Source organism: Phyllostomus hastatus, unplaced genomic scaffold, assembly GCF_019186645.2.
Source record: "Phyllostomus hastatus isolate PE091 unplaced genomic scaffold, TTU_PhHast_1.1 phas_contig_152, whole genome shotgun sequence".
Taxonomy (NCBI): Eukaryota; Metazoa; Chordata; class Mammalia; order Chiroptera; family Phyllostomidae; genus Phyllostomus; species Phyllostomus hastatus.
Window position 1 is genome coordinate 13389953 of NW_025333622.1, and position 27933 is coordinate 13417885.

Here is a 27933-nt window from a genome sequence, read left to right on the forward strand (position 1 = left end):
TCACTGGCCACAGTCCCCGCTACTCCATACAGCACCCTCTAACACGCCACGGACCGACACACTCACTGAGAGCACTGTCTACGCCCCACTCCCACGGGAGGAGAGCCCCCAGAACAGTGGTTTTCGTCAGTTTATCTACTTACTTACATTCTGTGCCTAGACGCTGCCTGCATGTGGCAGGCTCCCAGTAAATACTTGTTAAATGATGCATCAAATAAAGTGCCAAGAACAAAATAAAAAACCAACAGCCAGAAATAACCGTGATTAACATTTTGGTGACTGTCTTTCCAGGGTTTATTTTCCATGATTATGTGTGTTGTCCAATGTTATGATTTTGTATATAATATTTTATAGTCTGTTTCTCAAAACATTTTATTGAGTAGGTCCACAGCATCACTCTTAATTATATTATTCTGATTTATTAAGGAATTATGTGTTGAAGCAGTCTTTTACTTTTGGACATTTAGTATATAGTTACATTGCTATTAAAAATAATGTGCCTAAATCTTTATTTAAAAAAAAGATAAGAGGTTGGTCCGATGTCCCATTAAGTGTTTTAGCTTCTAAGGGCAGGCTGTGAGTCCAATAAAGGAAGTAACATTTTATTTCTGATTAGCCTGACAGAGTTTTCAAAGAGCTTTCTTAGACCCGTCTCATTTGAGTTTCTATACAGGAGCACATCCAGACTTTTGTTGGGCTAAAGCACCTACAAACTGGAAGGCTCTCTTTGAGGAAAAGAATTTAAAATATAAATACAAAATTATCTTAATTTTAGGTTTAAATGGAGATGTTCACTTCCTTTTTAAGTATATTTTATTGACTATGCTATTACACTTGTCCCGTTTTTCTCTCCCCTTTATCACTCTCCACCCAGTACCCCAATTCCCTCCAGCGTCAGTTCATGTCCATGGGTCGTACATGTAAGTTCTTTGGCTTCTACATTTTCTACACTAATCCTAACCTCCCCCTGTCTGTTTTGTACCTATCATTTATGCTTCTTATTCCCTGTACCTTCCTCCTCCCCACAGATAACCCTCCATGTGATCTCCATTTCTGTGATTCTGTTCCTGTTCTAGTTGTTTGCTTAGCTTGTTTTTGTTTTTTAGGTTCAGTTGTTGATAGTGTGAGTTTGTTATCATTTTACTGCTCATATTTTTTATCTTCTTCTTTCTCTTAGGTAAGTCCCTTTAACATTTCACATAATAAGGGCTTGGTGATGATGAACTCCTTTAACTTGACCTTCTCTGGGAAGCACTTTGTCTGCCCTTCCATTTTAAATGAAAGTTTTGCTGGATAGAGTCATCTTGGATGTAGGTCCTTGCCTTTCCTGACTTGGAATACTTCTTTCCAGCTGCTTCTTGCCTGTAAGGTGTCTTTTGAGATATCAGCTAATAGCCTTATGGGAATTCCTTTGTAGGTAACTCTCTTCTCTTGCTGCTTTTAAGACTCTATCTTTATCCTTAATCTTTGGCAATTTAATTATGATGTGTCTTGGTGTGGCCCTCTTGGGACCAACTTGTTTGGGACTCTCAGAGCTTCCTGGATTTGTATGTCTACTTCCTTCACCAGATTGGGGAAGTTTTCCTTCACTATTTTTTCAAATTAGTTTTCAGTCTTGCTCTTCTTCTTCTCCTTCTTGCACCCCTATAATTTGGATGTTGGAATGTTTAAAGTTGTCCCGGAGGTTCCTAAGCCTCTCCTCATTTTGTTTGGATTCCTGCTTCTTCGTTCTGTTCCTTTTGAATGTTTATTTCTTCCTTTTGTCCCAAATCATTGACTTCAGTCCCAGTTTCCTTGCCTTCACTGTTGGTTCCCTGCATACTTTTCTTTATTTCACTTTGCATAGCCTTCACTTCTTTACATTGCAACCATACTCAATCATTTAGCTTTTTCTGCAGTTTTGATCTGTCCTTTCACTTGGCCCATTTCTTTGTCTTGGCACACCTGTTATGTTGCAAGGGGCAGAGTCTTAGGTATTCCCCAGGGTGGGTCAACCTGCTCTGCCATGCAGCGCTGTCTGTGGGGGAGGGGTCAGAGAGGGAACAATGCCACTTGCTCGGCTCTCACCCTGCTTTCAGTCACTTCCTCCGCAAGTGAATGGCTCCCTTCCAGGTGCTGCTCTAGTGCTCATTCCCAGGTGGGTGGGCTTGTGTATGTTCTAGGACCCTCTGGGCCCCTCCAATGGACTCTCCTGAGAGACTGGCAGTTTCTCCCACCACCACAACCACCACAGGTTTTTAGAGCCAGAGGTTCTGAGGTTTTATTTGTCAGGCACTGGAACCCTGGGTTGCATGGTCTATCTCGTCCCCCAGCTGTTCCTCCTGGTTTATCCACACACAAATGTGGGACTGCCAGCCACTGCCTCACCCACCCAGTCCTCCAGCCACAGCCTTGCTATGCATCCTCTCTGCCCCAGTTGCCAGTCTCTGCCCCTCCTACCAGTCTGGATGAATATTTCTTCCATAAGTCCTTGGCTGTCAAACTTCTGTACAGTTTGATTTTCTGGCAGTTCTGGTTGTTTTTTGTTTTTAAATTGGTTGTTGTCGTTCTTTTGGTTGTGTGAAGAGGTGAATCTACCTATGCCTCCATCTTGGCCAGAAGTTAAGACGTTCACTCTCTTGATGGTGGTGATGGCTTCATAGATATAGACATTTGTCAAAACTTATTGAATTGTCTACCTTAAATATGTGTGGTTTACTATATGATGACTGTACTTCAATAAAACTACTTTACAAATTTAAATTAAAAATAAAAAGTTTACGACTTGGAAAGGGCCTGTGCAAGTGAGGGGTCGGTCCTAAAGCATAAGCCTCATTTAACTTCACAGAAAAGCCACCTCCCCCCTTACAAAAAGGCAGGCAATTATACCTGCTTGCCAGATGAGGAAACTGAGGTCAGAAAATCTCTCCTGGATCATCCACCAGCAGATCCAGGACTAACTGCCTATGTTTGAGCCCTGGCTCAGCCACTGCAAGTGGCACATCGCCTTGCACAGAGAAGATGTTCAGTGAATGGGGACTCCAGGCCCCCAACACAGGGGTGTTTCCTCTTTGGCAGCTGAGGGGACACATGCCTGCCACCGGCTGAGACCCTTCCTCCAGATGTCCCAGATCACCCACCTCCTGTGCAAGGAACCCTACCCAGCCCCACAAGCACCTCTGCCCTCTGCTGCAGTGTTCAGGAGCTCTGCTGCCAGACAGGCCGTCCCAAACTTGGGCAAGAGGCCGGCAGTGGGGCCAAGGAGCCAAACCCAAGGGGTCTAAGTCTAGCTAAGCTGGCTGTGTAAGTTTTCATATTGTGCTTCTTCCCTCCCTTTCTGTGGAGCTGTACCCTCCTCTCCGTTGCTGGCTCATCTCAGACAGCTTTCATCTAGTCTTGTTCTGCTTATTAGAGGTGATGCTAGCAGTTGAGAATTCCCTCCTGGGTGGAAGTGAAGTACTGGGTTTCTGTGGGTGTACTGGGCCAAGAGGGACCAAACAGCTTCCTTCCTGCAACCAGAGGCCCTCCAGAGGTCAACCTAGCCATTCCACTGCCTCCAGGCCAGCTGGCATCTAATCCGGGCTTACGTATACATAGGGAATTGCTGTCGTTTCTTTCACTCTTGTAATAATATTGCAATAACAATAATGAACATTTACTGAGCCCTTACATGTGCCAGCTATGTGTGCAAAGAGAGAACGCACACTCTATCAGCTTTATTTGCATTTACCCTTTCAATCCTCACAACAGCTCTGTGCAGCCGGTGCTGTCACCTTCCCTCTACAGGGAGGGAAGTCGAGGTACAGAAGTTCAGAACTTGTTCAAGGTCACAAGCCAGCAAGTGTTTGAGATTCAAATCCATGTAGTCTGGTTTCAGAGTCTCTCTCTTAACTACTGCACAGCATTACTTCTTTTTAACATGGGATGAAGGGCCATCTCTCTCAGAAGCAGGGGCGGCACCAGCTGACCCCAGAGGTCCTATCTACGTAAGGAAGAAAAAACTGAGGCCCAGAGAGCTACCATGCCATGTCTCAGTGCCACAGGGGGCACAAAACACCCATTTCTGAGGCTTTGCAACCATGACACAATGACCGCTTTTTCCTATGGATGCCTTCCCTTGGCCGAGCTGGCCACCTCCTCTGCAAGACACCATTCTGTCCCTCCTCTCTGCCTCCATCCCCAATTCTCTGAGTCTCTGCACGAAGTCAGTCCTTGGTGATGATGTCTGACTGCCCCACGCCCTGCCCCAGGACCTGGAGGCACAGCCTACTATCTGGGCCCAAGAGTCTGCCTGCCCACCTGTTGTTGCTGTCTCAGGGACAGTGGTACCCAGGGCTGACAGCAGCCAATGGGCCCTAGATAATGGAGACAGAGGAGGCCCACAGAGTCAGGGGTAGAAGGGAGCATGTACCCAGAGGTAGAGTCCTGAATCCCTAGTGAAGGCCAGACAAGAAGGGCAAGGACAGTCAGAAACTAGCGGGAAATCTAGGAGTCAGTAGGAGGGAAAGAGGCTTGTATCCTGTCTCAGGTCTGTAAAGCCCCAGGCCTTCTCCCCTCTGGTGGTTAAGTGCGGCAGGAGGCCAGCCTGGACCTTGGTGGAGGCTCATTGGGCAGCTGGGCATTGCTGTGTGGCAGGTGGCTTTGGCCAATTCCAGATAGGACCTGGGTGGGGCTGAGAAGGACGCTGCCACCAGACTGTGGCCCATTTGTCAGAGGACATGTGTCCAACAGCCCCCAGTTCACATCTACAGCCCCACCCCACCAGGGGGGAGGCCTGCCTATGGAGAAGGGGTTCCCACCACAGGCTGGGGGCAGGGGCACTCCCAATGTAGGGTCCACAAGGGTGACCCCACCTTTCTCCCACACCCTGCTAGCCACCCCAGGCTTTCCCTCAGCCATGTATCACCACTAAAATTATTATCCCACTTGCAAAGTCCCATCTGAGACAGGTTATTTCTGTATCTCATTCCCTTTGCACTGACTCCCTTTCTGTGCCAGCCCTCCCTCTGGGCCACAAATATATTAAATGACATAAAGCACAATAAGTAAAGCTCCTAGCACTTAGCAGAAGGTCAGCAGAGACAGCTATTACTGTTCATATCATTAACAAGGTCTTCTTGTAACTGATGTTATTAGTCTTCAAAATAGAGATGGGCTGAGACCTGAGACAGGAGCCTCCCCACCCAGGTAGTTCTCCATTCGGCCCCTGCAGGCTAGGACAGGGAGGAGGCCCTTCCTCTACAACCAGCCCTAACCCCAATGCCCAGGGATCAGCTGAAGCTATAAACACCTGCAGGAGGAGGAGGAGGCTATTTGTGGGGAAACTTGTGCCTGAAGCCGGAGAAGGCAGTCATCAGGCCTGACGTCTGAGCTATTACCACCATTGTCCCCGGAGGGCTCTGAGGCTTCTGGTGAAACCCTACCCAGGCTTCAAGGCCGCAGGCCCAAGAAGGCTCCTTGATCCCCACCCAAGTGGGCATGCCCACTCCTCCCTTCCAGGGTCTGTACCTTCCTCACAGTCCTCCGCTAAAGCCACTGAGCTCCCGTCTGACTCTCCCAACCAAATGTGAGCTCTGAGGGCCCGGGACGTCCCTTCCAGCTCCACGCCCCAGAGCTGTTCACTGGGCCTCTCCTGTGCTTTCATCCCAGCAGCGAAGCTAGACACTGAAAGGCAATGTCCTCTTCCAAAAATGCAGGGAAAGATGCTCAGCATCACCAACATTTAGGGAAATGCAAATCAAAACCATGAGCTAACACTTTGCGGCCACAAGGATGACTATTTAAAAAAAGCAGAAAACAACAAGTGTTAACGAGGATGTGAAGAAACTGGAACCCCTGTGCGCACCTGGTAGAATGAAAAATGGTATAGCCACTGTGGAAGATAGTTTGACGGCTCCTCAAAAAATGAAACACAGATACCATATGATCCAGCAATTCCACCTCTAGGCACATACCCAAAAGAACTGAAAGCAGAAACTCAGACACCTGTACACCCATGTCCATAGCAACAGTATACACAGTAGCCAAAAGTGTCCAAGGGTAGAGATGCCCAAGTGTCTGCTGACAGACAAACGGATAAACGAGACGCGGCCCCTCCTCACAACACAGCACATAAAGGAGCGGAGCTCTGACACACGCCACAACACAGAGGGACCACGAAGACTTTGTGCTCAGCAAAATAAGCCCGCCACAGAAGGACAAATACTGTACGACTCTACTATGAAGTACTTAGAATAGTCAAATTTATAGACAGAAAATCAACAGAAGTTACCGGGGCTGGAGGAGCAGGGAATGGGGAGTCAAGTGTGGAGCTGTGTGTGGTGCTTCTGGCTGGGGAGGACAAGGAGACTCTGCAGGTGGACGGAGGGGATGGCAGTGCAGCCACGTAAATGCACGTAAGGCCCCTGAACTTAAAAATGGTTAAAATAGTAAAATTTATGTAACGTACATTTTTCCCACAGTAAAATAAATACATAAGTATGCTCCCTCCCAAAAACGGCAGTACCACTATCATCCCATTTCACAACTGAGGAAGCTGGCGCTGAGAAAGGTTAAACAGCTTGCCCAAGGTCACGGTGGCTCCTGGGGCAGCAGATCTGAACCTCAGCTCACATCGCAGGCCTCCAGAAGCACGAAGTCCAGGTCTAGCCTGGAAAGGAGAGCATGGAGGGAGCTGGAAACCACAGGGTGACAGAGCAAAGGACAGCGAAGGATCCAAGGACCATGACGAGGAGGTGGAAGGAGAAGCTCCCTGACTTGTGTCCCATCACCTTAGCGACAAGCTCTCCAGCCTGGGTCCAGTCCCTGCTCTGCCTCTCATTAGCTTTGACACATCCAAAAGGAGGATCCCTTTACTGCCGACAGTCCTCTATCACAGTGCCTTGCCCAGCTCTCCCAAAGTCACCACACAAAGTCCTGCCTCTGGGTCAAATGGCATTCTCTTCCCTTGCCTGAGCACACACCTCCCTCCTCTACCAGCCCAAGCCCCACTGCCTTCCAGAAAACTTGCAAGATAACCCAGCTCTTTGCTGTACTAGCTGTATGCACAGAAGACAGAACCAGCCACAGCCTCTTGCAAGCAGCAGGGAGAAAACAAGAAAGCAGGGCCAGGGTAGAGCTGTCAAGAGAGGGAAAGGCAAAACATGAGGGCAGATGGAGGAGGAGAGAAGTTGCCCCACATTCACCTCCCCACACCTGCCCACGGGGCTGGAGCCCAGGCCTGGCTAAAGGAAGTCAGAATGACCAGCATGTCAGTGCCAGGGCAAGGGTCACACAGTGACGGGGCAAAAATGAAAGGAGCCGTGAGCAGGAGAGGGCTCACAGCCCTGGCCCAGGAGCCAGTCCACAGTGTGGGAGGTGGGGCTCAGAAATAACAGGCGCTAATCTGTCCTGCGGCTTTGCGTGTCATCTGCATGTCTGCCTGGCCCGGGTCAGCATGCTGCTCTCCCTGGGTGCGCCAGACCAGGGCTGGGGGCAGGCCCACTGCTGTCCGCAGCGTCTGCAGGTCCAGACCCTCCTCAGGGCACCCTAGAGCCAGTGCGTTCTTCCTCCCACCCGCGTCTGCTTGCTTGTTCTCAGCTCCCACCCTGTGCTCCATGGGCCTGGCCCACGTGGAAAACACCTGATGGCCTCTGGATGTGGGAGTGGGGGAAAGTAAGACCAGGGTTCTGGGGGACTCTGGCACAGGAGGGAGGGTCTCCAAAGGAAGATGAGAAGATGGAGGACAGCAGCCTCAGTGAGATGATGCCTGAGTCAGCTTGGCAGCTTGGCCCTCTTCCTCCGCCTCCCTGGGGTCCATCCCACACACTGAGGCTGAGCTCAGAGCTATATATACACCTTCCAGCTGGACCAGAGCCCCTGCTGAGAGCCCCTCCATCAACTCCCTGCTCCATCCGTGCCTTGGCCCAGACCCCATGCCTGGTAAGAGGAGATGAGGATAAGCCAATGTCTGAACCCCAGAAGGATCTGTACTCACGTAGGACAGGTGCTGTGGGGGCAGGGTGAGGCACCAAACACTGCCGAGCAGCTGCCAGCGCCTGCCCAGACCCGGACCCACCTGGGCTGGGGCTAAGCAGGAGGCCAGGCAGGGGAGGAGAGAGAAGCAGGTGGGAGGCTTTGTACAGTTCAACGGGAGAGCACTGTGTGAGGAGGTAGGAGAACTGGGTTCTAGCCCCAGCTCTCCTGCTTACTACCTAAGAGACTTTGGGAGAAACTCTTGGCCTCTCAGAGCTTCTCTCTGCCTCTGCATGCAGAAACTCCTCTCTCACTCCCTCAAAAAGATGAAAAAGATTAAGGAGATAATGGATGTCCAAGGCCACTGAGTGCTCCGGTCTTAGCATAATTAAGAGGCTCCTTAGCCTCAGCCTCTCTCCTCCTCCCAGGTCCTCTTCTGGGCCACCCTCTCACCCTGTGCCCTCCTCACAGTGGACACCAACAGGGCCAGGACAGTTTGCCAAACACCATTTTCATCCCGACCCACACTCCGCCCCCGACTCAGCAGCTCCCCTCCTGCCGAACAACTCTAACCCAAGGCCTGTCGAAAGTCCGCAGGCTTGGGTTCACCAAACCCTGGCTCAATCGCAATCAGCGGGGGACTGAAGGTAGTCTCTTCACCCAATTCCTTTACAGGTAAAGTGAGTAGGAATATCTACCCGTAACAACTACATAAAACTGAGATCCACCCAGATGTCCACCAACAGGTGAATGAATAAACACGATGTGGTCTAGCCACACAGCGGAATGTTGCTCAGTGTTAAAAAGGAGGGAAATTCTGACACATGACACAACATGGGTAAACCACAAGGACACTATTCTAAGTGAAGTAATCCAGAAACAAAAAAGACAAACACTGTCTGACACCTCCTACATGAGGTACCTCCGATATGAGTGGTGTGGTGGTTGCTGGGGGCTGGGGAAGGGCTGGACCAGGAGTTCGTATTTAACGGGTACACACGTTCTGTTGGAGATGATAAAAAAGTTCTGGAGGTGGATGGTGGTGCTGGTTGCACAACAATGTGAATGTGCTTCGTGCCACTGAGCTGCATGCTAATGCTTAAAAAGATAAATGTTATGTGTATTTTGCCACACGCACAAAAGGAAACAGCTCAGCACCCAGAGCCTGGTGCACCGTGGCACCCACAGAAACGTCTGCAGATCCTGCCACACTCTGCCATCTCCATGGGCCTTCCCAGACACCTGCAGCAGCCTCTGCTCTCTCCCTGCAGTGTCCTGGCCACCCGATGGCCCCCCAACCAGGGGCCCCGACAGCTCTCCAGCTAAACTAAGAGCCCTCCCTGCACATCCCTTGCCCCTCTCACCTCAGTGCATGATCAGCACTATCCCACTCTCCACCAAAGTAGCAAGAAGAGCCTAGGGTCCAAGAGCCTCCGGCCCTCACCAGCTCCACAGGGGTGACCTACATAAAGCACCCAGTCCCACACCAGGCGCCCGACAGGTGCTCCATATATATCTGCTGTCTCTTCCACGAAGCTTCCATAGGGTCGAAAGTGAGAAGCAACCATCAGGAAAGGAAATGATGAGAGCAGGGGTGGTCCAGAGAGCTGACCCAGGGCGTGGGTGTCCATGAAAGTAAGAGAGACTCTGTGGGAACCGAGCAAAACCGCGGGGGTAGGCTGGTTAGGAGAGGCAAGCAGTTTTATTATTGGTGATAGAGGAGCAGACCTAGAGCCTAGCTCAAAAGGAACTTGCTTGCCCAACAAGCAAAAGAAAGAGAAGACCTCATTTCGGCCTCACAGGGAAGGCAGTGGGTTTAAACATAATGCAGAAGGGCTGTGAGGGCTCCACGACTTGTGGGCCAATAACAAATCGGATGTGAATTTAAACACTTTATTTATGAATTTTTAGAGAGAAGGGAAAGGAGGGACAATGAGAGGGAGAGAAACATCAATGTGGGAGAGATACATCGATCGGCTCCCTCTCACACACCCCCAACTGGGGACCTGGCCCGCAACCAAGGCGTGAGCCCTGGCTGGGAATCAAACCAGCGACCCTTTGGTTTGCAGGTCGGCACTCAATCCACTGAGCCATACCAGCCAGGCCAGGTGTGAATTTAGTCAGTTGAATTAAGTTCAATAGTGTCTCCCTCAAAATTCTTGTCTACCTAGAAACTCAGAATGTGACCTTATTTGGAAATAGGGTTTTTACGGTGTAATTAGTTAAGGTGAGGTCATACTAGATTAGGGTGGGCCCTTAGTCCAATGACTGGCATCCTTACAAGAATATGAGGAGACACACAGGGTCAGACTCGGAAAGAGCACAGCCATGTGACACCGAGTCAGAGACTGGACAAGCCAGAACGCAAGGGTTGCCAGCAAGCACCAGAAGCCAGGAGAGAGGCATGGAGCGGATCTCCCCCAGACCCTCAGAAGGGACCCATCCGAGGATACCTCGGTTTCAGACTTGAGGCCTTCTGAACTGCGAGAGAATAAGTTTCTATTGTTTTAAGACCCCCAACTTTGTGGTCATTTCTTAGGAGACAAATGGTCCCCACTGGCCCCTCACACAGTGCTCTTGAAACAGTTGGCAGAGGACCTGTGCTGGGGCAGGGGCTCTGGTGTGGCTGGGCGGAGACACAGAATGGAGCCCCCTGGGCTACAGCCACTTTGTTGAAAGCCAGGGCACAGCCCTCTGTCCTCAGGGGCTTCTGCCAGCTACAGAGACCCTCACAGCTCTTGCCCAACGGCAGTGCTTCAAGCTGGGAGTCCTGGGGGACTTTCCACTGGGAACAGAAGCCTGACCTGGGCCCTCCAGCAGCTGTTCAGTTTTTGTTTCAGTTTCCCAAATACCCTTTCTTCCACCCGAAGGTCAATGTGGCCCCAGGTAGACCACTTGGTCCTTCCCACTCGGCTGCTGGATATGAAATGCTTCTGTCTTTGGATATTCTGCACCCTCAGTCCCTCAGAAGAGCAAGCCTTTCCAGATCCCTTAGCTGGAATCCCTGCTGAAACGCTCCAGTCTGCCTCACAGTCCGCAGTCCCTTCTGTGCACTCAACAACACCCCCTCCCCCACACATACACACTCTGAGTGGGACTAGATCTGCCCTCTGTACTTAGAACACAGAAAGCTTAATGAAGGAGGGAATGGTTCTAGCAGCCGCCTTCCTGACCAGCCTGCAAAGCCAGGCCTGCGGGACAGCTTGTAGGATTTTCCATTATTTTACTCCTTTCCCAAGTCTCCCACCATGCTCTCAAAGGTTTCTCCTCAGATGCCCTCCTATCCCTTAGGAACCCAGCTCAGAAGAAAGCAGTGTCCACCTGATAAAAAGCCTCAAGAGATCATTTCCTTCAAGAGACCCCAAGGTTGCTGCGCCTCACCCCCGCCTAGGTTCTATTTCCAGAGCTGGACCACGAGGTCAGGGGCTGGCCGCCCCACCCCAACAGGGTCCTTACCGTACATCTTGCCCTCATCTGAAAGAATGATCTTGCGCCGGCCACAGGGCGGGTAGATGGCCAAGGCCTCCTGGAAGCTCTGCTCAATGTCCGGGCTCCACACCCCCTCCGCATCGTTGTCGATGGGCTTGTCCAATGCCTGACTGCCCCCAGAGACGTTGCTCCCCTCGGGGGAGTTAGGAGAGCTCCACTCGTTGGAGGTAATGGTGCCGGCCGTGCCCTCCAAGGCTCCGCTTGGAGGAGCGCCTGTTGGACCTGTCTGGGCAGAAACCACAGTGTTGGTGGAAGAACTACGCGGCCCACAGGGCAGGGGTACCCAGGGAGTGTGGAGCCCTGGCCACGCACAGCGCAGGAGCTTGGAGGGACAAGGCCAGGGGGACAGAGAGTAACTCGAAAGATCCAGGAAGACCAGAAGGCCTGGGCCCTGGGGCAGGTCATCTCCGCTCTGTAGGCCTCAACTTCCCGCCTGTCTAATGAGCACAGTGACCTGGGCACTCTCTGACCACAGCTCTAAGAACCCAGACAGGGGGCTGGGGAGTAGGGGACAAAGATGGTCTGGCATTAAATCAATATGGGCAAAAAGGATATGGAACATTGTGTGCTGTGGGCACGAATATAAATGGTACAGCCGCTGTGGGAAACAATATGGAGGGCTCTCAAAAAGTTAAAAGTAGAACTATCACGTGATCCAGCAATCCTACCACTGGGTGCATATCCAAAAGAGCTGAAAACAGGTCCTGAAGAGATCTGTGCACACCCATGTTTATAGCAGCATCATTCACAACACCCAAGAGATGGAAGCAACCCAGATGTGCACAGATGAATGAACTGATGAACAAAGTGAGCTCTATTCATATAATGGACTGTTATTCACCCATAAAAAGGAAGAAAGTTCTGTCACATGCCACAACATGGATGATCCTTGAGGACATTATGCTCAGCGAAGCACCTAGAGCAGTCAAACCCACAGAGACAGCAAGTAGCACATGGTTGCTGGGGGAGAGGAGGAAATGGGGAGTTTGGTGTTAATGGGCAGAGTCTTAGCTTTGCAAGATGAAAGGCTCTGGGGATCTGCTGCACAGCAGTGTGAATATCCAGTTAATGCCACTGAGCTGTACACTTAAAAATGGTTAAGATGATACAGTGTATGGGTTTTTTCCCACAATAAAAATTTTAAGTTAAAAAAGAAGTAAGCAAAATAAAATGCAGCTCACCATTCTCTAATCCATCCCCAGCTTGGGCTGATGTTAAAAGGAAGCTTCTAGCCCCGGGAGACTCTCACATGTAGGGGCTCTGGCAAGGCTGACTTGCGGGTGCCTCCAAAATCTGACAACACAACCCTGTCCTTGCCACCAGCACGAGACAAATCCAGTGACCTGTTAGTACCAACTATCTGAGAGGTAAATTTCTGACATAGTTCTCGGGAGTTTGGGAAGGAGCAGGACATACTGCCAATCTCAAGGCAGTTTTTAGATGAGCACCAGGTAGGCACCATTGACTTCCCAGAGCCCCCAGTCACTGAGCACCTCTGCAAAGGACGACCTGCCCCATCACACACATCACCCCTTTCCTTCTCCCCCATCAGCCATGAGGAGCAGTGTAGCCCAGCAGCCAACCCAATTCCATCCAGGACCCTCTGAGGTAAGACCTTCCCAGAGCACTCCCCAAGCCTGAAGCCCCTGGCCTGTGACCCAGGCATGTTAGAGGAGCACGGTTCTTCACAGAGAGGTGGGTATGAGGGTCAGTGTGGTCACCACGCAGTGAAGGGAAGGGGGAGCTGAGTGTGTGTGTTGGGGCGCATCCTGGGAGAGCATGGGGGATCCAAGGAGCTTAGTGAGACTGCTGGCACAGGCACACAGTCAGAAAGAGGCTAAACCACTGAAATTTAAAACAGAAACCCTAGGGAAAACCCAACCCCATCCCCTCAGCTTGCAAATGAGGACACTAAGGCCTGCCCAGAAAGGCCTAAGGACTTGCCCAAAGTCACAGAGCAAGTCCACAGGGTCTGGACCTGCCCCGCCCCAGTGCCCCAGGCCACTTAGCATAATCAACGTTGGCTTTCTCCCGTGGCTGTTAAAATAACTTTTCCTCAAAGTGCGTCTTGGAGGGTCACTTGATCTGGGAAAAACTAGCTTACTGTCCATCAGAAAATCTGGTCTTTATTTTATTGTGAACGTTTAACCACTTTTCAGAACGATTCAAAAAAACTTAAGAGTTGGAATTTAGAAATGACAAATATAACAAATACATTTTTAAATGCATAACTAACTTCAGAAGAAACTAAGTCCCTAAAAGCTCAAAACGAAAGAACTCTAAAATGTAGTAATAAGCAAATAAGTTGTTACTACAGTAGCTCTGGGAGGCAGGGCATGAAGCTGATCTTAATAGCAAAGGCACTGAGTTTCAATGGCTACTCAGAGATGCAACCCTAGACTTCAGAGATACAGGGAGGTTGGGACAGGGAATTATACCTCAGTCCTCAGAGAAAAGGTAGAATCCCAACAAAATACAACAGGGAAGATTGTCTTGGCCTAAGCTCTAAGTACAAAACAAGAATCATCTTTTTTGCCCTGGCTGCTGTGGCTCGGTGGATTGAGCACCTGCCTGCAAACCAAAGGGTCGCCAGTTCAACTCCCAGTCAGGGCACATGCCTGGGTTGAGGGCCAGGTCCCCAATAGGGGGTGTTCAAGAGGCAACCACACATTGATGTTTCTCTCCCTTTCTTTCTCCCTCCCTTCCCCTCTTTCTAAAAATAAATAAATAAAATCTTAAAAAAAAAAAAAGAAAACGAAGTAAAACAACATTTAAAATAATAATGGCAGGAAATTTTCCAGAATTAATGAAATACATGAATGCTCCAATTCAGGAACCATACTGAATCCTCACCAGAATAAATTCAAATAAAATAAGCTCATATGACAGGTATACTTTGGAAAACAAAATGAAAAGATCTTAAAAGCATCCAGAGTGACAAAGGACAAACTCCCTACAAAGCAATGACTATCATACTGATCGAGCACACTGATCGTACTCGTAGATTTCTCAGTAGTAATATGAGAATACCCAAAGTAACATCTCCAAACTGTTGAGAAAAAAAATTAACTGTCAACCTAGACTTTTTTCTTTTTATTAAATTTTTGGGGTGACATTGGTATTAAGATTAATGTTTCAAGTGTACAATTCTATAACACATCATCTATATACTGCGTCGTGTGCTCACCACCCAAAGTTCAGTTTCCGACCGTCACCATGTGTTTGACCCGCTTTCCAGTCTTCATCCTCTCCCACCCACCCCGCGTCTGGTAACGGCCACACTGTTGTCTGTGTCAATAGTTCTTCTGCTCTGTTTTGATTGTATTTTCAGATAAAGATGGAGAGAATTTTGTAACAACAGATGCTCACTGGAAAATAAAAAACAGTAAAGGAGGCATTTTAAAAAACAAAAAGGAACTGATATGAAAAGAGGGCAGTACACACATGGAAGAGTGGTGAGCGAAGTAACTGTTGACAACGAGAGAGAATCTAAAGAACATTAACTATGTGAAAACATCAACAATGATGATGACAGCTAAGTTTGGCCATGCAGTACACACACGTGTGCGTGCAGAGAGACCATGTTTCTGAACCATAAGTTCAGAAGGTGCCATTTGGTAAAATGTGATAAAGTCAGGACCTATTCACAATAAAAACTCTCAGCAAACTATGAGAAACAAAAGGAACTTCTTTAATCCATTAAAAGGTATCTGCACAAAACCTACTGTAATATTGTAATTTATAATAGAACTATAAATTTGGTCTTTGTCCGGGTTTCTAGCACGGAGCTCCCACAACACCTGGAACTTCCTAAGTGATGACAGGGATAGCGGCATCCTGTTGTGTGAATGAGGTGACTTTCAGGAAGTGCCTAAGGATGGGGCTGGTGGTCCGCAGAACCAACCAGGTGCTTAGAGGGTTGGACCTTTCAGTCCCTCTTTACCCCCACCTTCTGGGAAGGAGAGAGGAGCTGAAGGTGGAATCAACTGCCTATGGCCAATTTATGGCCAAGGATTTAACCAGTCGGGCCCAGGTGATGAAGCCTCCATAAAACCACAAAAGGACGGCCCAGTGGGAGGGACCAGCAGCCAAGTGAGAACATGCTGAGGCTTCCTCCTCCTCACCCTCCTCAGCCTGCTGGAAGCTCACCTCTACAGTGCTCAAAAAAGGAAGACAATCAAATTATAAAAACTTTTAAGAGCCTTGACTGGTGTGACTCAGTGGACTGAGCACCGGCCTGTGAACCAAAGGATCGCCAGGTCGACTCCCAGTCAGGGCACATGCCTAGGTTAAGGGCCAGGTCCCCAGTTGGGGGAGTGAAAGAGACAACCACACATTGATGTTTCTCTCCCTCTCTTTCTCCCTCTTTGCCCCTCTCTAAAAATAAATAAATAAATCATTAAAAAACAAAAAACCTCTAAGAGAATTCAGCAAGATCAGTATCAAACTCAGTTACATTCTTTTATACCAGAAATAAGGTATTAGACAATATAATTTTTTAAATATTCCATTTAGAAACCAAACACATAATTCATCTAGTGAGAAATGTAACAGATGAGACCTAAACAGAGAAAATCATTAACTCTTTTGAAAGACAAAATACCTAAATAAATGAAGAGGAAATGGTATGTTCATAATTGGGAATATATAAAGATGTTGAATCTCTACAAATAAATTCAATTAAGTTTTTACTAAAATCCCACAAGTTTTCAAAAAACTAAGCTGATTTTCAAAACATATGGAAGGCCCAAGACCACTTTACAGTCCTCTAACTCAGCGGTCCCCAACCTTTTTGGTACTAGGGACCAGTTTCACAGAAGATAATTTTTCCATGGACTGGGGCTGGGGGGAATGACTTTATAGCCTGCCACCAGATGCAGCTTAACTGTCACTTGCCACTCGCTGATAGGGTTTTGATGTGAGTCCACAAGCACCTGATTTATTATGGTCTCTGTGCAGTCACAGCTCTCTGCTCATGATAATCCGTATTTGCAGCTGCCCCCCCAGTGCTGGCATCACCGCCTCAGCTCACCGGGCATTAGATTCTCATGAGGAACACACAACCTAGACCGCTCGCATGTGCAGTTCACAGTAGGGTTTGTGCTCCTGTGAGAAGCTAACGCCCCCGCTGATCTGACAGGAAGTGGAGCTCAGGTGGTAATGTAAGTGATGGGGAGAAGCTGTAAACACAGATGAAGCTTAGCTCCTTGCTCACCTCCTGCTGTGCAAAACCAGATTCCTGATAGGCCACTGATGGCTACCAGTCATGGCTCGTGACTCGGGGCGTTGAGGACCCTTGGCTTCACATTTTGCCGTGGCTTACATTTCCAATGCATGTTTTTTAAAATATTGTATTTATTTATTTTTAGGGGAATGGAGGGAGAGAGAGGGGGAGATGTGTGGTTGCCTCTTGTGCACCCCTTACTGGGGACCTGGCCTGTACCCCAGGCATGTGCCCTGGCTGGGTATCGAACCATCGACACTTTGGTTCCCAGGCCCATGCTCAATCCACTAAGCTGTATCAGCCAGGGCTCTGCTGCATGTTTTAGATCCCCAAATCAGTTACGTCTTTCCTGAGTTTACACCTAGATAACAAATGTCTATCAGGAAGCTCTAATCAGACGTCTCCAAAGCTCCTCAAACTCAACGTATCCAAAATCAAATTTGTAGTTTACCACAGAGTCCTGCCCCTGCTCCTGTATCACTCTCAGGAAATGACACCACCATCCATCCAGAGGCCAGGGACGCAGGACTGACTTTTTCCCTGTATCTTCCACAAACAATGAGCACAACCTGTCTCTAGATCTCCTAAACGTGGTCTATAACCCATGTCTCTTTCTATCTTGGGGCCCTAATCCAAAGCTCCTGCCAACCAGGAAACCCATGGCAACCCCACCCAGACTCCTAATCTCTTCACTGTAGATGGAATGACTGCTCTGCAATGCAAAGCTGTCACGTGACTCCTCTGTTACATAAAATCTTTCAACAGCTTCCCCATGTTAGATAAAATGACATACTCCATAATGGGACTTTGGAAGGCAAGGCATCAGCTAATTCTTGCTCTCCTGCCATGCCTCCAGCTGGCGGCACCGTCCTCTTGATATTGTTCCTTGCACCCATCCCCAACCCCCCAAATCAGTTTTTATCCACATGATACCCTCACTATGTTAAGTTCTTTCTCCACACCTGGAAGTGCTGCCTGTTACTTTCCTCCCCACTCCCCTTCCTTCACCCAGTTCAAGCCCAGCCAAAATGTCACTTCCTCTGGTGGGAGACCCAGACCTCAAGTCTGGATCGGGTGCTCTCCTGTGAGCTCCAGCAGAGCTCTGTGCTTCTCACACCCCAGGACAGATTGGTCTCTTTCACTACAGTTCAGACGCCATGAGGACAGGGATGGGTGTCTTTTTCTAGTAAGTCCAAGCACACTGCACAGTGCTGGAGAACCAAAGAAGGAGCAAATGAATGGGTATCCATGAGTGTTCTTTGCTAAATGATGATTTCTCTTTTGGCAAGATGAACTGTTTGCTCTGTGTTTAGTGTCAGGAAACAAAAGAAAATCTCCATAAATGTCTGGACTTTGTCATACTAGAGGGAGGACCTGAGTTGTTGTAAATCCCTGTGGGATTTATTTTGGAGGCTTGTAAAATGAATGTGTGATGTCTGGGAATCAAGAGACCGGTTTTGGTTGTGGTTCCACAGGCAACTGTACACCCATGGCCAACCCCCTGCCTGTAGGGGCCTCAGTGTGTGCATCTGTAACAGCAAGACGAGGGGTTGCTCCCACTGGGGTCAAAGGTCCCTCTGACTTAGCAGTGTCCGTGGCTCACACCCCTTGCCCAGACCCTCCACGTCCTCAGAGAGCTCGCCTACCAGCTGCTTGACACACCCTGCAAACTCTCACCTGTGGCTTTGCTCAGAGAAGGCTGAGGAAAAGACCTGCTGTGAAGAGATGTCCCATGTGATGGTCTCTAAGATGATATGCTAACTAGTAGGAAGCCTGACACAGTCAGTGTTCCATCAGAGCTATTTACTGTCACCATCGCCACCCTCACAATCATTATTATTAAGCTATAAATAAATGTCTCAACTAGAAGATCGAAAGCCCTAAATGGGCCTGATAGGTACATATACCTTAAGCCCTAATACTTAATATCAATTGATGTTAACTAATTACTATTAAGATCTAAGTGTCCATATGTCCTGGCTGTAGCCTAGATTTTCTGCTGGTACCTGACACTAAACACAGGTGGACAGTCTGGGCCAGGCTGAAGACGTTGTGGAGGCCAGAGAGTTAGAGATGCTGCATGAGCCCCCCTAGGAGGCTGTGGTCTCCAGGCCTGTCCCTCACCCCAGCTGTGCTAGACTAGCAAGTGAAATGAGCACCCTGGGGCCCTGCAGAAGTTGGACCCAGCGAGGCCCAGCAGAACGCCAGACCTGGGGAGGACCAGACTTGTGTCCGACACTGCCCCATGAGGCAGGTTTTCTGAGGACCTGAACTCCATGTCCCCAAGACTGGGTCTGTCCCAGCAAAAGCAGGGCAGCAGGTCACCCAAGGCCCTGGGCCACGGGATTCATTACCAACATGGAGTTGCTCCCAGCCCTGTGTGGCCTGCTCCCACCTCCTGGTCTCGCCTCTCCCACCCTCACTGTCGCCCAGTGCCTGGCCTGGCAGCTAGTTCCCTAACTAGGCAAACCTCCCACACACCCTTTGCCCTCGGCTAGGAGAACAGGGGTGGGAGGGGGGGTAAGCCAATACCCGTCCAGAAAAGGATCCCCACTCCTCACCTCCTTCCCCAAGTGCTCCACAGTGACCCTCAAGGCCTGCCAGAATGAGAGCTGGGGCGGGCCGGGGTGGGGGGAACAGATGGCATCGTTAAGCCTGGGCTGTGCGCCATGACCAGAGGAATAAAAATAATCCCTGACTTGGCTCCCAGGGCCTGGTCTAAAGGCCTTCTCTCTGCCCCTGCCCCACCCAAAAGCCCACCCAATTCAAACTCCAGGCTTTATCCTACGGGCCACAGATGCTGCATAGTCAGGAATTTTCAGAATATTCATGAATATAAGAGGCTTTTATACTGATCTTTCTAATAATGAGAACAGTAAATTCCTCAATACCCCTTTCAGGACAGGAAGGAATCATTGTCCCCATGTTATAAATGAAAAAACCAAGGCTTAAGGATGGGAAATAAGTTGCCCTAAAAAACTGACAAAACCAGACCTCAGACCCTTAAGTCCTGTCCTGACTGGTCCAGGGCTGTGTCTTTAAGACACCAACCTCTGGCTCTCAAAGCCCACTTCCTTCACGAAGCCCCACCGAACTGCCTCTAGCCTCTAGGGCCTCCAACATGCAACTCAACACCAGTCAACTTCTGGTCCTGCGGAAGTGACTGCACCTTGCTCACCTGTTTGCCCGACTGGACCGTGAGCTCCTTGAGAATAAGACCAGCTCTCATACATCAGCACCCCCACCACTTCTGCCTCAGTGTTGGGAGTTTAGGTAGCAGAGGTCACCCGTAAGAAACTGATAGTTCCACTGATCCCCATTCTTCAGACAGGGAGAAATCTACCAATTTCCGTTCATTACAATGTCTCAACTCGCTGGGAGTCAACACATACAGGATTATAATCTCCTCCCTGTGCTCTCTGACCCCAAATTGAAAGCAATGGAGACTGAAACTCAGAAACTTTGTAAGACTGGCCTGGTGTCATCCAGAAGGTTAGAAAGAGACAATTAGGAGAGGGCCCAAATCTCCCTCCCTACTATGAAGGTAAAAATGGTTCTCTTTGCCCCTCTTCTCCCTACTCTGATTCCAAGAGCTCTGGGATCTAGGCTAATGGTGCCAGACACACCAGGATTCTCGTATCCGTAGGCTCTGACGCCCTGCCCACCGACACCTCAGCTCTCAGTCTGCCACTCTCTCCAGGGGCCACTGAAAGAACCACCTCCTTCACCCCGATGGCTCCTACAACTGAGAAGCTGCAAGGAAAAAGAAAACTTGGGAGTTTCTTCCAGAAGACCCATCCTAATCTTTGAGATACATTTGTCCCAAAGGCATAAAGACAGAGAAGGCAGGTGTAGTGGCTAGAGTAATTCAGGACGGGGGGCGGGTCCCCTGTGTCTCAACTCCAGACCAGGAATCCTTCTTCAGGGTGGCGGACTTATCAGCAAGGCTTGCTTATCAAGGCCAGGAGTCACATGTCTGAGTCCCAGGTGCCTTGCCCAATCTAACATAGTTGTGGCCACAGAACCTCTGCACCAAATGGAATGTGGATCTTCCCCATCCAACTCATTTCAGAGCAGAGGCAAAAGTTGCTCCTCCCATCATTATCCTGGCTATTCCCACCTGACTAGACTCTGGAGACTGAGCCAAAAGGTGTTGCACATACTGAAGCAGAAGTGCAAACACACTGATTTTTTGGGGGGATGCCTGAGCCTTCACAGCCTTGCCCTCATTTCTTAAATTAGAACAGGAGGGGATATCAGGAACAGGAAACCCCAGCCTTCTTCCAGACTCATCCCAGTCTTCCCCTATCCCCCTGGGTCTCCTCACTACCTTCTAAACCCCGAGTCTAGATGCATTGCTTTCCTGCCTACAGTGAGTCCCTGTACTTATTTAATTCCTGATATCCGCCCACCCATAAACATCTACTGAGGGTGGGGGAACAGGGAGGCACTGGCAAAAAGGTTCAGACTTTCAGGTATGAGATGAGGGAGTTCTGAGGATCTAATGTAAAACATGGTGCTACAGGTGGTAACACTGTATTAGGTAACTGAAATCTGCTAAGAGAGTGGAACTTAAATGTTCTCACCAAAAACAAGAAAATTATAAAAATGTGAGGTGATTGATGTATTAATTAATCAGATAAGGGTAATTCCTTTCATAATGTATGCACATATCAAATTACCAGATGTATACTTTAAGTATCTTATAATTTTGTATGTCAATTATACCTAAATAAAGCTAAAATTTTGCAAAATAACAAGTTTTGGGGGGTACCCATTCCAAGACTAAACTCTGAAGAAACGGGTTCAGTCCCTCGGGGTCTTGACTTTAGCTGGAGGCCGGCAGGCCGGCACAGACAGGCAAACACCTAAGTGCGGGTGTGGGGGGCGGGGGGGGCACGAGAGGCTCCAGTGGGAGCAGGCACCAGGTGCACAGCTCCGCCCAGGCTTATGTCTGCCCAGAAGGGCTCCCTGGCCCAGCCCACAAAGGCCTCAGGAATGGAACACTTGCTTCCTCAACTGCTCAGGCCTCCTCACATGGCTTGTGTGTTCCATTCCAAGTCATTTTCTTACCAACTACAGCCATGGATGTCTGAGGACCCGGGAAAATTTGCATGCCCCGGGTGCCTAGGAGATAGGAGGCTTTGCTGTAACTCTGGGGGCTGGAAAGGGAAGGAGAGGACAGGGGCCTGGGGCCAGAGAGGAGAACCTGTCCTCTAGGCAGAGCCGGTCAGAGCAGGAACCCACCCCCCCACACAGTTCTGCCCTCCCATACATGGCTCCCCTGCACTGGGCAAATGACCCTAAAGGACGGAGTGGTAGCCTAGCAATCACGGAGGGAGGCCCAGCTGTGGAGGAGGTACCCAGGACGCCGAGGAACACAGACAATCTGCTTATCAGAGATGGCTTACCCAATTTCAGCACTAAGGCTGGTAGGTGGCACTTCTGAATGCCCACTCTGTGCCTGGCCCTGATCTAATATCTCCTCTAATCCTCCCAACATCCCTCTGAGGTGGCAGGTACCACCCCATTTCAGGCGGCGGGGCCGGGACTCCCGGGGTGAAGGGCTGTGCGGAGCCCTAAAGCTCTAGGTGGATACACTCAGCTCCTTCCCACAGCAGACGGCCTCTGGCCCACCACAATGCTGCTCTGACCTCCTTACCAACAGTTGAGTGGAGGAAAGGAGAGGAGTGGTCAGAGTCTACAGCCTGAGGGATTTAGGTTAGAGGTGAAGTAACAGGGAGGGGCCCCAGACCCTGACTGAGCAGTGAAGGGGAGCTAGAGGCATTCCTCTTTCGAGGAGTCCAAAGTCTTCCACAGGCCTTTCTCAGCAGACTCCATGTCCCTGAGGCCTCTGCTGAAGGTCCCTGCTGTGAGGTGTGGAATTCCCACGGTTGGTGTGAGTGAGGAAAAACCCCAGAGGAGAAGGCCCTCCAACCAACAGGGGAAGTGCCCTGCCCAAAGGCCCCACACCAGTAGAACCGGGACGAGCACTGACCCTCAGCCCTGCACTTCACTGCGACACAGTTGCAACTGCCATGACCAGTATCCGGGTGCCTCTCGACGAGGAGAGCTGGTTCCTAGGAAGGAGAGGAGCAGGCGACTGACATGTGTGGTTCAACAAGTTCCCAGCCAAAAGATTCCCCTTGGCTTACTTTCATGCCTAACACCTCACCAGGAGCGCCTCAGCCCTCTGAGTTTTTCATTCATTCATTCGCAGTTGCATAATGAGCGCCTCCTATACACTGGGCACTGGATAGCAAGTCACATGGGACATGGCCTGCCCTCAACATCCTTTATTCTAGTGGGCAGCACGGGTCCAGGATTCCCTGTGAAGACATGAGTACAGTCGATCCTTAGTATTCACAGATTGTTCAGAGTCCAGACATGCAAATTCACCTAATCACTGACACCTGTAGCCCCATCGATACTCGCTATGCTCTCCCGGCATCTGCAGACGTGCACACAAGAGTCAAGTTTGGCGGAGCTCAAACAAGTCTGCACTCGGCCTTCTGGTCTCAGCTGCCTGCCATACGGTACACAAGTGTCCTTTTCACAGTCTATCTACTGCCATGGCGTTTGCATTTTTGTGCTTTTTGTTGGTGATGTTATTTTCAATGGTCCCCTAGTGTAGTGCTGAAGTGATGTCTAGTGTCCTAAGTGCAAGCAGGCTGTGATGTGCCTCATGGACCAGACACGTGTGTTGGACGCGTGTGTTCGTCCTGGCCTGAGTCATACTGCTGCTGGTCGTCAGCTCTGTGGTAATGAACCAAAATATATATTAAATAAAATATCTTTGAACAGAGAGAGACATGTTAAAAGGCACCAAGATAGCCAAAAAGTGGAAGCCACCCAAACACCCATCAACAAATAAATGGGCAAGCAAAATGTGGGATACCCATACAATGGACTATTATTCACCCTAAAAAAGGAAGGAAATTCGGACACATGCTACAACATGGATGAACCTTGAAAACATTATGCTATGTGAAATAAACCAGACACAAAATAATAAATATTGTATGATTCCATTTATATTCCATTTATATTAAATTCATAGAGACAGGAGGTAAAAACACAGGTCACCAAGGGCTGGAGGAAGACAGAACAGGGAGGCACTGTATGATGCATGCAGAATCTCCATTTGGGATGATGAAAAGTTCCAAAGACAAATGGTGATGGTAGCACAACGCTGTCAATGTACTTAACGAAGCTAAACAGGACACTTAAAAATGGGCCCTGGCTGGTGTGGCTCAGGGGACTCAGTGCCAGCCTGTGAACCAAAGGGTCACTGGTTTGATTCCCAGTCAGGGCACATGCCTGGGTTGCGGGCCAGGTCCCCAGGGGGCACATGAGAGGCAACCCTCTCTTTCTCCTTCCCTTCTCCTCTAAAAATAAATAAACAAACAACTAAATAAATAAATGAAATCTTTTTAAAAAAATAGTTAAAATGGTAAATTTTATGTTATGTATATTGCACCACAATATTTTAAAAATAGTACCAAGAGACAGAAAGGAACAGACGTGGGCAGAGAAGGAGAAAAGGAGGCAACAGAGTCCCCCTGGGCTAAACATACAGGAGACAAAGGAAAATGGCATTCACAGGAGTGCAAAGAGACAAGACAGGAGCGTTCCCAGGCCAGAGGCAGGCAAGTCCAGAGGACAAAGGAAGGAGAGGGAATGGAGGAGAAGAAAACAGTGCAGCAGAGAAATGGGCTGGGCCACATACTCAGCTGGACACAACTGACCCCAGTGTGACTTCAGAAGGCTGGCCAGGCCCTGCTCGAGGCCGTAAAAGGGCCATTCTCGAAAACTCCTAAAGCCACACCAGCCTGGGTGTCACAATGCCTGAAGTGCCACCGCCAGAGCACCCTTCCTCCACTGTAAGTCAAGCCTCTTCCTCCCCTAACAGCCTAGGGCTTTGCGGGAAGCTGGGCAGGAGTCTGCTCCACAGAAAGGAACGTTCAAGAGTAGTAGGGCTTGAGTTAAAATCTGCCTCTTCCCAGCAACTTATCTAACCTCCCTAGTGCTTCTGTCTCCTCTTTGCCCAAGGAGGGAGGAAAAGACATGCCACAGGGAGAGACGAAGGGTCACGTGAAGCATTACAGGTGAAGAACCTGGAACACACCATCCGCTACCCCTCACTAACCTCTTGCTGTGAGAATGTTTGTCACATCTTACTTCTTGACAGGATAGGAATGGGAAGAGGGTGACAGAAAAGGCAAAAAGAAGACCTCACAACCCTCCTAGTATAAGATGTGCTGGAACCACAGTCACAGAGAGCAGACCCCATTGGGCCTGGCCTGTACAGGGGAGGGGCTGCGGGGCAGAGTCAGGCCCTGGGCTCAGATCCTGGCTGGGCCTCATGCTGCTTATGCTGGCCCAATACCTAATATCCCTGTGCAAGCTGCTTGACTCTCTGAGCCTGTGTTCTCCCCAGTATATTCCAGAGGTAATAATGTTATCCCCTCGTGGGGCTGTCTTGAGGATTAAGTTCAATCACATCCAAAAGTATGGGCACAGAGGCTGGCTCTCGGAAGGGCTCCTCAAACATCTGTGGTTGTTGGAGGGATGACAGAGAGGGCACGAACCAGAGAGAAGTGGTGCTATCTGGGAAGAAGTAGAGAGGAGAGCAGCAAAAGGAATGAGGGGCAACAAGAGGAGAGATAAGTAAACAGGTGGGGAGGGAAGCAGGCCAATGGGAGGTATCTCAACAGGGAGGGGCCATGGTGATGAAAAGGAGATAAGATTCCTGAATGGCTACAGGCCCTAAGCCCTTTCGGAAGCAGAGTCTCCACCATTCCCCACCCCCACACCCTCAGGGGTCAGCATCCAAACCCCTCCGCTCTCCAAAAGCTGGGACCTGGGACACTGCCCCCAGTCACCTCTTCTAGGCATCCAGGGATGTGGGTGTCTGTGGGCCCAGCCCTAACCATCCAGGAAGTGGGTCACAGCAAGTGTGTGTCCCGGACCTCCACTCCCACCCCACCCTGCATCCTGCCCTGGAGCCACTGAAGGGGCTGAGGAAACTGATGAAACTGGCTTTGGGCCCCAACACAGGCTCTGGGAACAGAGGCAACTTAGGCTCCAAGCTCAGCCTTGCTGCACATTCCCGGTGCCTCAGGAGCCCGTCACTTGCCCTCTCTGCATCTCAGCAGCAACACTTACAAAGAGAAATGGCAGGGGAAGTAGACTATCATTCAGCGACAGTAAGAAGTGAGCTATCAAGCCGTGAAAAGACCTGGAACAATCTTAGAGGTGCATGGCTAGGTGAAAACCAGTCTGAAAAGGGCACACACTCCATGACTCCAGCTATATGACATTCTGAAAAAATCAAAGTGCAGACACAGGAAAAAGAGGAAAAGGAGGGATGAACAGATGGAGCCCTGGGGCTCTGCGGGCAGGCACAGGGCCTGTGTGGTGCTGCGACGGTGGGTGCGTGCCGCCCCACCTCTGTCCACACCCGCAGAACGAGCAGCATGAAGAGTGAGCCCAGAGGAAAACTATGGACTGCAGTGCAAGGTGTCAATAAAAGAAGAAAGTGGGGGAGAAGGGAAGGAACTCTCTACACTTTCTTCTTAGTTCTTCTGTGAACCCAAAACTGTTCAAACACATAAATAAAGGCTATTAAATAAAAAAAAGTGGGCAGAAGAAGTCTTGACTGTTTTTTCTCCTCAGAACCTTTCTTCAGGATTCTAAAACAAAGCAGAACTTAGGAAAGCACTTCACTTTAAGTAGGCCTGTCCTATGAAAACTCAGATCTGAAAACAGGTAACTGAGGCTGAGCCTACCAGGATTCACCCTCGCATCCTGTCAAAGGGCAGTTCCATAGGAATGAACAGACCCTGAGCTGATATGTGCAGTGCGCTGCTCACTGAACGCTCGTCTTCCCAGCCATGGGGTGGATTTGCCCCATCAGCTGCTCGCCCAAAGACAGATAAGACCATGCCAGGGCCACAGGGGGCACCCACTTGGCACACCTGCAGCACAAGGCACTCAAGGAGGGGGCTTTCGGCGTTGGGGAGCAGCCCTCCAGTGCCCAGAGCACCAGGGAGCCTAGGGAGCCAAGGGCTCTGGGGCAGCCAGCTTTAGCAGCTCCAGGAAAGCAGGACTTCCCCTTCAGCTCTGCCCCACTGTCCACCTCTAGGCCTTAGTCATCTGTGGAAAAGCCCTGCCACAGCTCCCAGGACACAGGAGGAGGACACGCTGGACTGAGCACGAACAAGGGGCAGGAGGCAGCACCCATGCCACCCCGGGATATTTTTCACAGAAATGTTCTTCTATATCAGAGCCACCTTGCCTAGACAGACACAGAAACAGGGATCAAGATGCTCTAGAAAGTCCAGTGGCCCAAAGCCTTCAGACCCTTGGCTGAGGTCACCATCAGAGAGGACCCACCCTGACCCAGAAAATACACCCCACTGATTCTCTCTTGCACCAGCCACACTCCTACCCAGTAGCTTACCCTTGCAGGCCTGACAATTGCCCCACCTCCCATTCCAGAATGCGTGGTCACCCACTTTGGAAACAAGGCCATGTAAGTGGTTGATACCCAGGCTGGGGACAAGCATTTACTGTCCTGGATGGGACCAGCCCAGCCTGATGCAGCCAGCCATGTGGATGGAATAGAGCAGGCACAGCTGGCCAGTCAGGGAGGTGCCCAGCAAACCAAACCACCACCAGTGCCTCCTATGCTTAAGTGTGCTCTACGGCAGGTGCTAAGCCAGGAGCAGACTTCACGGAAAGCCCTGTTCCTTCCTATCTTGTTCATATGCCATTCTCTAGGTGTTGCCCTGTCCAGCCCCCACCTCACCCCAGCCTCACTTCACCCTTGAAGAAAGGCCAAGGCTCGGAACAATAAACTCTTAACCTCGCTTTCAGAGTCCCTCACACCCATCACCTTCTTGTGGAGATTTTCTCCCCTAAATGAGTTTTCTCCAAAAACTTGTAAAAAAATTCTGTAAATCACATATCTGCTTGCATGCAAAATATTAAAGAACTCTCAAAATAAAACAATCAAAAGAAAGCACAGGCAATAGATTTGGACTGACACTTTACCAAAGATGTTATACGAATGGCCAGCAAACACACAAAGGATGTTCGACATCATCAGTCAGTAAGAAAATGCAAATTAAAGCCACCGTAGGACTCCGCTCCATGCCTACTAGAATGGCAGTAACAAAAAGAAGCCTGACATGCCCAGTGCTGCTAAAGGTACAGAGCAAAGGGGCTCTCATGCTTTGCTGGTAGGAACGCAAAGTGGTGTACCTTGGAAACAGTTTGGTGGT

At 49.7% G+C, this 27933-nt stretch overlaps 1 protein-coding gene across 7 annotated transcripts in view; it reads right to left on the reverse strand.

Moving 5' to 3' along the window:
• TEAD4 (TEA domain transcription factor 4) overlaps positions 1–27933 on the reverse strand; it is a 67785-nt gene that overhangs the window by 29449 nt on the left and 10403 nt on the right. For 5 of the 7 annotated variants that reach the window (XM_045830491.1, XM_045830492.1, XM_045830496.1 and 2 more), the window contains 3 exons: positions 22801–22974; positions 22644–22725; positions 11389–11643 (listed from right to left, as the gene is read on the reverse strand). In XM_045830491.1, coding sequence (XP_045686447.1) covers positions 11389–11643; positions 22644–22725; positions 22801–22806 — 343 coding nt within the window. In that variant the 5' untranslated portion in view covers positions 22807–22974. Of the gene's footprint in view, positions 1–11388; positions 11648–22643; positions 22726–22800; positions 22975–27933 lie in introns of all 7 variants that reach the window. The other 2 variants (XM_045830495.1, XM_045830494.1) reach the window with 2 other exon arrangements.